Source organism: Danaus plexippus, chromosome 19 (genome assembly GCF_018135715.1).
Source record: "Danaus plexippus chromosome 19, MEX_DaPlex, whole genome shotgun sequence".
Lineage (NCBI taxonomy): Eukaryota > Metazoa > Arthropoda > Insecta > Lepidoptera > Nymphalidae > Danaus > Danaus plexippus.
The window spans coordinates 2,003,608-2,016,826 of record NC_083549.1 but is presented as its reverse complement, the minus strand read 5'-3'; the positions used below and the strand labels follow the sequence as shown (position 1 = coordinate 2,016,826).

At 30.3% G+C, this 13,219-nt stretch overlaps 1 protein-coding gene across 1 annotated transcript; it reads left to right on the top strand.

Annotated features, from left to right (window-relative positions):
* The first annotated feature begins 7,806 nt into the window (after positions 1-7,806).
* Positions 7,807-11,374, top strand: LOC116767856 (serine protease snake-like). Its single transcript, XM_061523599.1, has 8 exons — positions 7,807-8,059; positions 8,133-8,244; positions 8,594-8,656; positions 8,764-8,882; positions 8,958-9,149; positions 9,581-9,800; positions 10,422-10,579; positions 10,806-11,374. The coding sequence occupies exons 1-8, from the start codon at positions 7,952-7,954 to the stop codon at positions 11,010-11,012; spliced, it is 1,179 nt and encodes a 392-aa protein (XP_061379583.1). The 5' UTR covers positions 7,807-7,951; the 3' UTR covers positions 11,013-11,374.
* Positions 11,375-13,219: the final 1,845 nt, after the last annotated feature.

The following is a 13,219-nucleotide window of genomic DNA, read 5'->3' as shown; positions in this document are numbered from 1 at the left end:
ATATAAACAGAAATGTGATGATGATTAAAGATAATAGGAAATGTAGAAACTTTGTCAACTTTTGTCATTTAAATACTAAAAGGAATATTTTGACAGTGCCAGCTATGATCATATAATTTAAGAACGTGATCGGCCCAAAACTGACATTTGAGAAGACAGCAGTGACCGAACGTCAGTGTTGTATTTTACCTCCTTGATGACACTTATCAAAAGGGTCTAAAAGAGGACAATGCGCCCTTTCATTAGAGATCGTCTTCGAGATCAGACGGTCACTGATCAGATAGGGAAGCAGAAAAAAGCACACATTTGCTTCTTATAACAGACCAAGTACTTTTAATATATCAAGGGTTATTATCAAAATCTTGAAGAAATTAAAGAAGCATGCATTTGCGGAAGGTCCGCACTCTATTGGAGCATTCAGTGTGTTTCTTTTACTGTAAATAGAGGAATTGGTAGTCTGTAGTCTGTCTGTCTGTAATCTGTCATGGTTCCATGGAGAAACGGTTTCAGTGGTCGGTGACGAAGACACTATTATAAAAATAATTATGCTATTAATAAGTTTCGTGATTTTCTTTTTATCCGTTTATTACCTTAAAAATTTATAATATTGAGTAATTTTAGTTATGTGTTAAAAACGTGTTTTCAAAATAAACAAAACTATCTATTATGGCTTGCTTTAGAATGTCGAACAAACTTGATTGCATTGTTTTTATTGTAAAGTTTATCGTTAAATCCTTTATGGTTCTCTAATTGAGTGTGAGTGCGGGGTCGTGTACAATTGTCGCTCTAAATGAATTGCTCTGTAGTATGTGACCAAAATAATTTATCAAATGCTACGAACGAACGGGTCGTCCTAACGACTCAAGTTAGGTGCGGACTCCAAACATTTATTATTTAGTCCAAGTCACTGCGATAATATCCCTTTTGGTAATTTGTGACATGAAAATAAGCTCGCTCGCTCGGACTTGTCAGAGTATCAAAGCGTAATGACCGTTAAAATAAACTTTGCCATTATATATAACGAAAGTTAGCATAAATTACTTTGGCCTCAATAAATACTTTTATATTCCTTTATTATTATTTAAATTTAACTCCTTTAATAAAAATAAAATTTTACATCTCATTCTCTTCAGTGAACATCGTAACTGCATAAAGCTACGAGCGAATGAACCATACTTTCACGAAACATATTTATTATGTTGCCTAATTTACTTTCCCCCAGATATGATATTGTTAGAAAAAATAGCAAACCAAATAAAGTTGTTCCTTTATAGCTGGCAAATAAATGACGATCGGATATTCTGGTATGGAATAAATACGGAATATACCATTGTTGTGATGATGTAGAGTTTCGTAATGTTTCGGATCACGCATCGTGTGTTGTCTTAGAACCTTCGGCCGTAGTGAATGCTAACGAAAGTAACGCAAGAAAAAAACACATATAAATCTTATGTTTATGTTACAATATTTCATTAGCATAGATGGTAAGTATATTATTTGTCGAGTTTAAAATCTTAGAAGCCTGAACAGAATATTTTTCATCATCACGTATGTCGTGAAGAGCATAATGAGATAATTTATTAATCTCGTCATCTTAAGATTGTACATACATTGCTTTAATTGCTCCTTATATCATATGACTTGTATATAATTTTAATTCACCTTTAAGCGCATTTAATACATCTCAGAGTTTAGCGTTTTATATCTCATTGTCAGAAAGTTACTTAATATCGAGATTATTATCAGCGTGTCGTGTTCGCACTGATGAAATTATACTTAGCCCCCTCGGGAGACGGGCCTAGCTGTCTCTATAGTTTTGCTTAAAAAATACTTTTACCTACCTTTATCTATTATAACATACACATACTTATAAAAACTCGTGAGCATTTGATTGATTGCGTCGAATGGATCAATGAATCAAGTGAACAACTAACATAGATAAGCTGTTTTAACAACTTACAACTATTATAAAAATATAGATATGGAAATTTTTTTAAACCACTTTACTGATTTTCGGTAAATTTAAAGTTATTTTTATATAATACTGTTGAGATAAATGTGACGGTTTATTTAGCACAAGTTATGTCGTCACTTCATACGAAGCGTTTGCCTTTTCCATTACTATAATGTACAAAGATTAGGGATGAAAAACTATTAACGCTCCGCATGTGGCGTGACAATGTCAAGTTGGGGTGACCATAGAGAAGTTAGTTATATATCATAGACAAGTTTCGTCAGAAGATATGTATAAAAATAAAAACTTAGATATCTGTTACACGTAAATTTTTATATTTATGTTCTATTTTTTATAACGATTTAGTGATTTAAAATGTTAGACATTTAATATGACTTGAAATCTGGAAATTTTATTTAGTTTTATTTCAACTTGAAGTATTCAATTTGGTTTTTATTATCCCAACTCATATGAAAAACTTAATTCTCGGTACTAAGTTCATGTGAGGTTTTGGCTTGATTGTTGCTCTTGTAATCGGTCGTTTTAAAATAATATTGTTAATAGCACATTAATTAACGTCGCTTTATGTATAAAATTCTGAAAATTCTCCGTTTATCGTTTCGCTATGACAACTTATGTACTGGGTAAGATATTTTTCAATAGTTGTCTTATGTATTACAATGATATTCATATTAATTCCTAATTGAATTAGCAAAGAGATTTGATGTTAATTTTTAACACAAATATAAGATATATTTGATACGACACTCTAAGTGTTTATCATTCTCATAAGAGTATTCATCAGTTTGTATTCCAATATCGAAACTTTCATTTCAATTAAGATAATGCAGATTCAATTTGTATTCTCTGCGATCTGCGTCAATAGCTTTCAACTTTAGAAGGTGTGTTTTAAATGGATTGAAATGTGTCGAGATATACAAAGATAAGCTATGTATAATTTAAAAATGTATCACTATTCAGTCGATCGTAGATTTAAAATAAGATAATAATTTAAATGTATAAAACTCGCGAAAATCTTAGATCTCGAGATAATAATTTTTGATATTTTTTAAACAATTTGAAACTCTTGGAAGGTTATTTTTTTTTTTTATATAAACCTATCTTTTTAATATGATTCAACAAAATTTTTGAAATTTAAATAATGTCACACATTTGAGGTGTTTTTAATGAATATGCACAGAAATAGTCTGATATACTCAAAAACTTTGTTCTAGCAAGTCACCGAGCTAAATAATTGTCTCGCGAATCCCGCGGCGCCATTTTGGAAGCTTAATTGCTTAAGTGTCATGGAGGACGTGTCCGCATTCCGCGCTTGAAATTTACATAAAATCCTTTGTGTGAGCTCCATAGAATGTTATGGTATCGTAAATATTTACAATATTCCCAGTTTAAAGTTACACGTGAACAAGAATTCAGAAAGACAACCGTCTCTGCTTCGCTATCTTCATTTACAGTATGAGAAATATGCTTTTAAATCAGAATGAATAGTACTATTGGCGTATTCATTATCACGATTAATCTATATTCTCTCGTTTATTATTTATCTTGTAGCAATAATTTAAAGGTAGCGGTCATTATTTGATAACTATTTTATGAATATTGATGTCACATTTGGGCTGGTGTTACCAAACGTTAATCCATAGATTACTTGGTGGAACGAAGTGTAAAAGGTGTGAGGTTCAGGTATGAAGTGGCCAGTCTATTAGTATTTATACTACTTGGAGAAATTGTAGGAATTACACAATTTAATAACTCATTATATTTTACTATCAAAAACCAGACGCAGGGTAGGTGTCCAACCTTTTGTTTCAGACTATCCTCTCATCCAGACGGAGCCATACGCTTTCTTTTCCTCATGTGGACAGAAATTGATTGGACCACTTTTCCTGCCTCTGTGCTTTCTTTCATCTACAATTTGGATACTTTCAATTCTTGATTAAATGAACTGCCGCGAAGTTAGTGCATATGCCATTATTGGAATCCTTTTCATCCACACCAGGTGGAATTATCGATAAGTACTATACAGTTTGTAGTTGAGAAGTTTCTAATAAGAACAATTTTAAAAAGATCATGCCATACTGTTTTATTATAAGGCACCAAGATACGGATGTCTTATTATATGTTTATGCAGAATAGTTAATAAAAAAGTTGGAAAGTTTTTTGTTGCATACGAAACTTAGCTATTATCAAAATAAATACACACTGGATGTTGTTTTGGTCAAATTCTATTAATTATAAAATTAATTTCTTTGCTTGTTCCTATTACTTTATATAGTTTCATTTGACTTAATTACATACATACATTTATTGTCCGTATTATAATCATAGATATTTTTCTTGGGTTCCCAACACACTTAAAGAAATTTAATCAAGTGAACAAAAAATATCTCTCGAAAATACTGTTTACACGAATTTATTAATATAATTACTTTTTTGTAGTTTGGCGTTTTCATGGACCATGTGTAAACGTTTTACTAAAAGCCTTTCCCAGCACGCTGCTGTGTGTGACAGTTAGAGTTCGGAGAGAATATTATGCACCATGAGTGCAACAGTGAAAACTCGTCAAACTCATTACCTTAAGTCATTTCACTCTATGAAGTACACCCACATATTAATTACCCTAATTGTGATTATGTGAATCATAATAAAAGATTTTAATTATATTAAGACACAAGTTAAATTATTAAATAAATTATATATGTGCGTGGAATATATATTTTTAAATTTAATAAATTTAATTAAGGTCTTGTAATCTGTTAGCAAAATCAGATTGGAAATGCCTGTAAGTTAGTTTACTAACTTTAGCCTATATTAGTTTGAGGGTCAACAAACGAGCTTATAGGATTAATTACGGGGACTTCAACAACTCTTGAAGTTTGAACATCATTATAGACATATTACTTAAATATCCTTAGAGGCATTTAAGGACACTGAAAATTATTTTAAATTCAAGTAAAATTTGCTCTTTCAGCAACAATCACCCGATATAGTTTCAAGATAACCTGGCTCTTCTGGATGTATGTGGCGTATTATACTTAATCGCAATTATAATAAAACCTTCGAACTTTATTATAATATAATGTAAATATATATCTTTTTAAATATAGAGAAAAGCAAAAAAAAAAATACTTCACAAAATCGGCATGATTTTCCCAAAAATAGGAAGAATAATTCCAATTAATTTTATTGTTTAGGGCAAAGAAAACAGTTTTTTTTTAATTCTATAGCTCCGTGAACATTGGTTTTACTAAGTTACGTATTTTTTTTTGCTTGTCACTTCACTTCACGTCACAAAGACACATGGCTTGAATTACATTAAAAATTAAAAACACTTGTATATTTTTTTCTAAATATATAAAATATAGTATTAATGAAATACTGAAACATTAATATCAACTGTATTTGCCTTAATTATGAAAACTATTGCCTACTTGGTAAGCAGAATAAAAACATGCTCCTGTGAAAAATATAGATTTAATGGAATCTACAATTTAACGGAATTCAAACAGAGAGTCATCCCGTTCTGTAAATGCTTCAGTTTTTTAACCTTTTTAAAAGCCTTTGCGAACTCGAACCTCCGATGTATAGCTTTAGCCTTTTCACTAATTGAAAATCTGTTTTTTATTTTTTTATTTTATATAAACTTTAATCAGCAGAAACTTTCAACTCTGTACATTTTATCTTGCTATGAAACAAAACAATTAATTGTGTTTTATTTCCTATACATGTGACATTGTTCATTGGCGACGGAAACGTTGCGGTTTCTGTATTTGTCTAAATATTTAAATAGAAGCTCTGAATTGCGACTTTATTTTCTGTTTTGGGACTGATTGTAATAATTTTATTTGAATTCATCCAAAGGTCTTAAAAATACACTGTAGTATCAATATAGTTTATATTTTGTAAAGAGGTTGTAAACACAAATTAATTTAGTTAGCAACAAAAGTTAATAAAGGACTTTAAAAATAAAAATTTTAGACTAGTTAGAGACGAAAGATTATTACAGGAAATAGGTTACTGAGGAAAATGTTCATATAGTGGAGATTAGAAGAAGCTTTAAAGTCTATTAGCTATTTGATTCGACAAAGAAGTTTAATTATTTCCTGAATTTAAGAAAATAATTGATTTTGAGGGAAAATAATATTTTATAATCTGTGATAATTGACACTAAATTATTATTGATGATTGATGATTGTATTATATTTGCTCTTATTTGTAAGGGATTTAAATGAAATAAAATATGTGGCTATGGTGCGAGAATAGCACATAATTTTATTCTTTACCTAAATTTGTTAAACGGTGTGCCATAAAGTGATCATAGAATATGCCCAATCTATTAAGTCAAGATAAATTATTATAAGTAAAAAATATATGATTCTAGACGTAGGGTTATTTATTACGTATTTACTGTATCATTGTTTTAACTCTTGCTAATACAAGAATTAAAACGATAAATTAAGTGATGACGTCATGGTTATCATATCATGTGAAACATTTTTTCCCGTCCGTGCATATTACCTACAAGCAAAATGATAAGTGAGTTACTAATGTGATCTCTATATAGGTATATTGTATATAAGACAAATATTTCATTTGTTTGCTTAATTTACTAATACATATGTAGTATTAATTATATAAATGTGACTATAAGGATATTATATGTCATTATTTACCGTGATGTGTTTTTGTTATTCTAATATGACGAGTTAAACGACGAGGTTTCCTTGTATGTATATAATGTGTATATTCTAGGTGACACATACTTATATATTTTTAGACGTATATAAAAAAAAACGTAAGGACATAATTTGTTCTTACTTGTGTTTGTGTATGTTAATTTTATTTCTATATCTGATAATGTAAAGATGCCTTCAATTTAAGGATTTCGTATATTTAAAAATCAAAAATATCTTAGTGATAAAAGATGAAATTATTTATGAAGTAGAAAAACATAGATGCTTTATTTTTGAATTGTAATTATTATATGTACTGGGATATAATAACATAAGAGTTATTTATTAAGAGATGACTCAATTTTTTTTCATAACTTACATAACTATATACGTATAAGGAAACAAATATTTTCTGAACTTGTCGAAACACTTCAGACAAAAAACAAAAGCTAACGAGTTCGCTAGAATAAAAATGATTAAGAATTAAAGTTTTTTTGACTTGTTAGACTGAGTGAATACGTTTATTTTTTTGGACAAAATTTTAATATTTATGTGTCTGTGTTATTTAATTATATGATATAAATATATTCTTTTTATAATATGTTTATACGATCCATATATGTTTGACGTTGAAACTAGTTGCAGGACTTAATTGAACATTTTTTAATGTTATACAAAAGCATGAATGGATATATTTTTACGGAATAATAATATAATATACTATTTGATGTATAGATTTCCTTTTGGATATTTTTGTTACAAGTTATATGCAAAGTAATATTGTCTAACATATATTAATGGGTGGGAATGAGATAGAAATCAAATATTATTATTTTAAATTGATCTTGTTAAACTTGTGCAGTGTACAACTGATTGTAAGGCGTTGCTTAAGATGGCGCGTATATTTATATGACTTATACCAACATGAATTATAGACTTTGTATATATTACATATTTCGTTTCATATTTATCGTTATATTTAATGTTACGTAGATTTAATTTATTGAAATTATAATAGGTCTTAAAGTTTTTATCTTTTCAAAGAGGGAAAATGTTTAGTTTTAATTATTACAATATTACATAAAGGTTATACAACAATCCAAATGTATACTTATTATAAATGACGTGTATGTCTTAATATGTTAGGATTTCTCATAGGAACAGGTTTATTAGGAATGTTGATGCGGTTTTCATTCATTGTTCAAATCGCTTCTGTTATGTTACGGACGTGTGTATTAGTGATAGATTAATTGAAAATCTTGATAAATTCTGCTGTTCGTGTGATTTGTGAGGCGATTTTAATATGTTGACCGTTGTTTTGTTAGTTTTGAGTTCGTTTAGAGGAGCCTACTCTGAGACCTTTCAGGATACGGGTGAAATTTTAGAGAAATTTCTATTAGAGGCCATCAAAGTAAGGCTTAAACTAGAATTGAATTAAACGTTGTTATGATTCAATACTTTTTCTCTGATTTTATGTTCTGCAGGATAATAAGACTATTGATATCGATTTCGGTGATTCTGAAGAAAAGCCATGTATACCACTTCAACCAGCGTCTGAGAGTACCCCTGTACCTGGACGGAGAATAAGCGAACAGAGTTAGTACAGAACTCGTATATGATTAACAATACTCTCATCATGAGTTCACGTCGTCAAACAAAACAACTACACATGTATCTTTGGAATATTAAATTATTATATGTTATTGAAATACTAAAAACCGTCTGTATTTAGTTTAAAGCTGCAACTCGTGGTACGTGCATAGTTGTCAGTGGTTATTGATTGTATGTATACCACAAATTAAATGTATAATTCTTGTGGTTAAGGCTGTTATATGTTATATAAATAGTTATCCAAATACTCTCTAGTTCACTGTAAATAAAATCTTAATATAATAGTAGTGTTGTTAAAATGTATAATACTATGTTAATATTTTTCCTATTTCAGAGTGTTACGAATATGTTGAACAGATGAAAAACCGGGAAAAAGAAGAGAAATGGGCTGAGCGATGTTTGTTTTATTTGATATTTAACTAAAAGCTTCTCGTTTTCAACAGAAGTAAAATTATTATATTATATTTTTTATTATTTTGTTAAGTAGAACGAATTAACTTGTAGGTCGTCTGTATCTTCTTTCCCAAATAAGGAAGGGAGTTTTCGATGAAATTATTTTTGTTATAAATAGTCCGGTTATATTCGGCGGTCGGCCTGCTATTAATGGTGAATTCCCGCACATGGTAAACCATAATTCTTAAAGTTAAATCGCTGGAGACAGTTGCGAGTAAAACCTATTAATTTCATAAATTTTTAAGGGAGCTATTGGATGGAGATCTAAAGATTCGTCCAAGAAGTGGGTATTTAAATGCGGCGGTGCACTTATTAGTGAAAACTTCGTGCTAACAGCAGCACACTGTTCAAAATTATCGTTGAGGAGAGTTTCAGATATTGTTAACAGGCAGCCGGAAATAGTAAGACTCGGTGTTAACGATATTACAAGTGATGAGGTAATATATAAAATGTATCTATATTATCTAATAAATAATAAATATAATCAATATACATATAATAAGACAGTAAAAATCGAATGGTTGTACATTAAATATTTTTCCAAAAAACTGATACGAGGCAATTAAAGAACAGTCATAGAAACCAAAAAAATATTTTTTGGAATTTTTGTCTGTCTGTCTGGAACGTTATAACTTCAAAACTACTCAACGGATTTGAACGCGGTTTTCACAGTTGGATGACATATAATTAGGAGCATTGTCAAAACTATGTTTCGTCAAAATCGGTTAAGGGAAAAAGAAGTTATGGTCAATTTTAAGTTTGATATATGTATGTATGGTTATGCGAAAAGCGACCAACACGCGGGCGGAGCCGCGGGCAACAGCTAGTATATAATATTTGAAAAAACTACAGTATTAATTAATTTTAGTTCGAAGTCAACGGACAAATTACAGATGTAAAAATAAAACACATCATTGTTCACCCGAAGTATGCTTCACCAAAAAAATATTATGACATCGCGCTCATAGAACTGGAACAGGAAGTGAAATTTATTGGCAATCTGCAACCAGCCTGTCTCTGGATAAATAACGATTTTAGTGAACTCGGAAATACAGCTTCTGTGACCGGCTGGGGGTACACTGAGAACGGTAACAAGTTTTGTATAAAAATTTTAAAGCCAAAATAAAAACATATTAGGTAAAACAGAATGCTGTTACCAATGACCTTATATCACTAGGCCTTTTGATAGTTTTTACTGAATGAAGATAAATTGTGTACATCTATAGACCACGAGAAATGAGATTGAGGAATTGATAATCTAGTTAGACTTAATAAAAATATCATATGCGCTTGTTATGAGCAACCAATTATTAATTTAAATTACTTTAAAACGGTCAACTCTTTACTCAAAAAGTATTAAAGTGGATTTTAAAACTTATCGTTTATAATTATTTATCTGGTCTGGTGGATAGTGGAAACAGAATCAGCCCATATTTATCAAAAAATATAAAAAGAGATCGTTCTGCTAGCTTTAGCAGAGAATTAGAGTCATATTTCACGCCCACTGTTATTCCAGTATTTCAGAAGATTTTGGCTCAGTCTGAGCCTTTTTGGAAACTGAATAGTTCATATTTAGGTGAAAAGTACATGAATAAATGAGTTTATATGGATGGGTTAGCAAATTTTTGATAATTGACATTAAGTAGAAGCTTGCTTAACGCAAATGGTTATCGTTATCAAGGTAAAATCATTGAAATTGTATCCTTAAGGCCATCAATCTGAAGTTCTCCGAACAGCCACGATACCTGTGATAGACACTAAGCAATGCGAACCACTTCTTGTACAGCATCGAAATCGTAACTGGAATGGGCTCACAAACCATCAGATTTGTGCTGGTAATTTAACCGGAGGCGTTGACACTTGCCAGGTTTGAATATACTAATATTTTGGGATTAACAAAAATGCTTTACAGCTAACATTAGAAAATTCTTTCTTTTACTAGGAAAAGCATTCCATCCGTTGCATAACGTTCAAGTTTGCGAAACAAATCAAATAGATTTTTCACTTTAGTTTATCTTAATAAGGAGATTTAATATTGTAGTTTGCAAATCAAAAGTGTTATATATCATTTAATGCATTTTTTTTCTCGGCAGGGTGATTCTGGAGGCCCCATCCAAATAAAGATGCCTCTTGATACCAACGGTAACATGCACTGGATCCTTGGCGTTACGTCTTTCGGAATCAAATGCGGACGCAAAAACCGTCCTGGAGTGTACACCCGTGTATCAAGTTTCATAGATTGGATTGAAGAAAATGTTTGGCAACAGAAAAAAATACCCCAGCTGCTGTTTAAAACGTAGTAACTCTTTTTTATACATATGGAAAGTGTCGGAAAATCGTATAGATTTACTAATTTACCACTTCTAGTGGCACATTATAACAGATTAAGCATTAATTTCATATATTATGTACATGTCCTTAAAGACTATTTTATTTGAATGTTTACGAAAACCAACAACAAAATAGTGACAAACAGAACGCTGTTTCAGTTAAACCAGTAAACTATAGATCTTGAAACGGTTGTCGATTATTCTTAGCCTTATTTCTCTTTTCCCCTTTTCGATTGTATCTTTTACTACTGAATATAGTTGTACGAAATTGTTATAATACCTAGTTAAAAAATAAAAAGATATAGCATCTTAATTAAACAATATAAACACAATTGTTAGTGTATTTTGAAATTACCTTTTGCCATTGCATTTATTATTCCTTTGCGAATGTCAAAGAATTAATTCTTAAAAAATTTGGTTAAGGTAGGTTCAGGAAATAAGTAAAAGGATCACCACCTTACAAGAAAAATGAAAACTTGATTAGATTATTCATTTTTATTCCTTTGCTAAACATATACCGATATTAAGATACTCTCTAAGTGCCTACTGTGGCTTTGACCTCTATAAATTTATTTAAAAAGGCAAATAAGAATTTTATATTCTGAGGTGTGAAATATGATAAAAATCCACTTGATAATGTTTAATGAATAATTAGAAATCGCAAACGTATTTTCATACATTTTCAAAATTAGTAACATTTTTTCACATGACTGGCGAGAATAAAGTCTCGGTCAAACCAATAAAGAAACCTGACAACTATTTTTCATATAGTGATTAATAAAATGATCACATAGAGTATATATTTGTATTTGTTTCAACCTCATATTATGACTTGGTAATTAACAAAAAAAATAAATTTGTTTTTTTGAAGCGATAGCTTATTGGAGGGTAAACCGCTTCGTAACGTAACACCGCTTCGTAACGTAACGCGTAACGGCGCAACTGAGTCTGGTGTCCGTTTCTCTCACGCATACGGCATCGGTATTACACGCAAGCGGCAAAAGTGTTTCGAGTAATTTTCAATTTATTCACAAACAGATTATCGACTTAATGTATATAAAATTTAAGTAATAACTTTGACTTTTTATAAGCCAAACAAACTCTATATAAAGTAGTTTAATTTATCACTTGTGTCGAGCATCCCGAGATGCACAATTAATTTTTAACTAGTGCATATAATGTATCATTTTTCATATATAAAATCAATACAAAATATGATTTCTTATAAGAATGTAGAAGAAATAGGTTCCCGTGTTACATTGAATTACCATATGTTCGAATTTGTTGGGTGAAGTTTTCTTTTTCCGATACCACACTTGCGTCTCGTCGGAAACTCGAGAGGAATAGTTCTCGTTTTTAATATGTAATGTAAATCTAAATATTGTTTTCGTTACTTCGCTGTTTTCTTTTTGTTTCATCTCTTTTCTTTCGCATTATGTTGTTTCTGTGTATTGAAAGGGGTAAAAATCATAATAACAAGTTATCAACATTATAATATGACCCATAAAAAATATTTACACTTCTGCTTTTTTGATTTGTTCAAGTTGTTAAGTAATTCAATAAAAAAAAATCAATTCAATTGATAGAAACAAATATATGTAGAACTAGCTGTGCCCGTGACTTTGTTCGCGTAGAAAAAGTACCTTACTACAAAATTTCTTCATAAACAATGTTAGAAGTCGTATTAGCAGTTTCAGTGAGTATAAACAGGCTTCTTGCATTGCTTACTCGAGATAAAGCTACATATAACTGTCCGTGAGAAAAACAGGGGGAACGCAGATCTACACCGACACAACTCTTGGTTTGTCTCTCATGAAATTAGTACATTACAACATGTCATTATTAAACCCATTAACTGTTCAATGCAAGTAACTTTACATAATTTTGGTTCAAAGTAGTTTAAAAATAATCCCATTGGAATGAGGCGTTTTCCCGAGGTAAAAGGAATCCTAAATGCTGCATCAGGTGATCAGCAACCCCCATATAAAATTTTATTGAAATTCATCCAGTAGTTTTTAAGTTATAAGTGTACAACAGACAGACAGACAGATGGACGGACAAAAATTTCAGAAATCATATTTTTGGCATCTGTTTCTTCTAGGAATACCCCTATAGGGATTTATTCTTATTTATTTTCAATGTACAGAATTAACCCCGTGAATTATATGATTTTATAA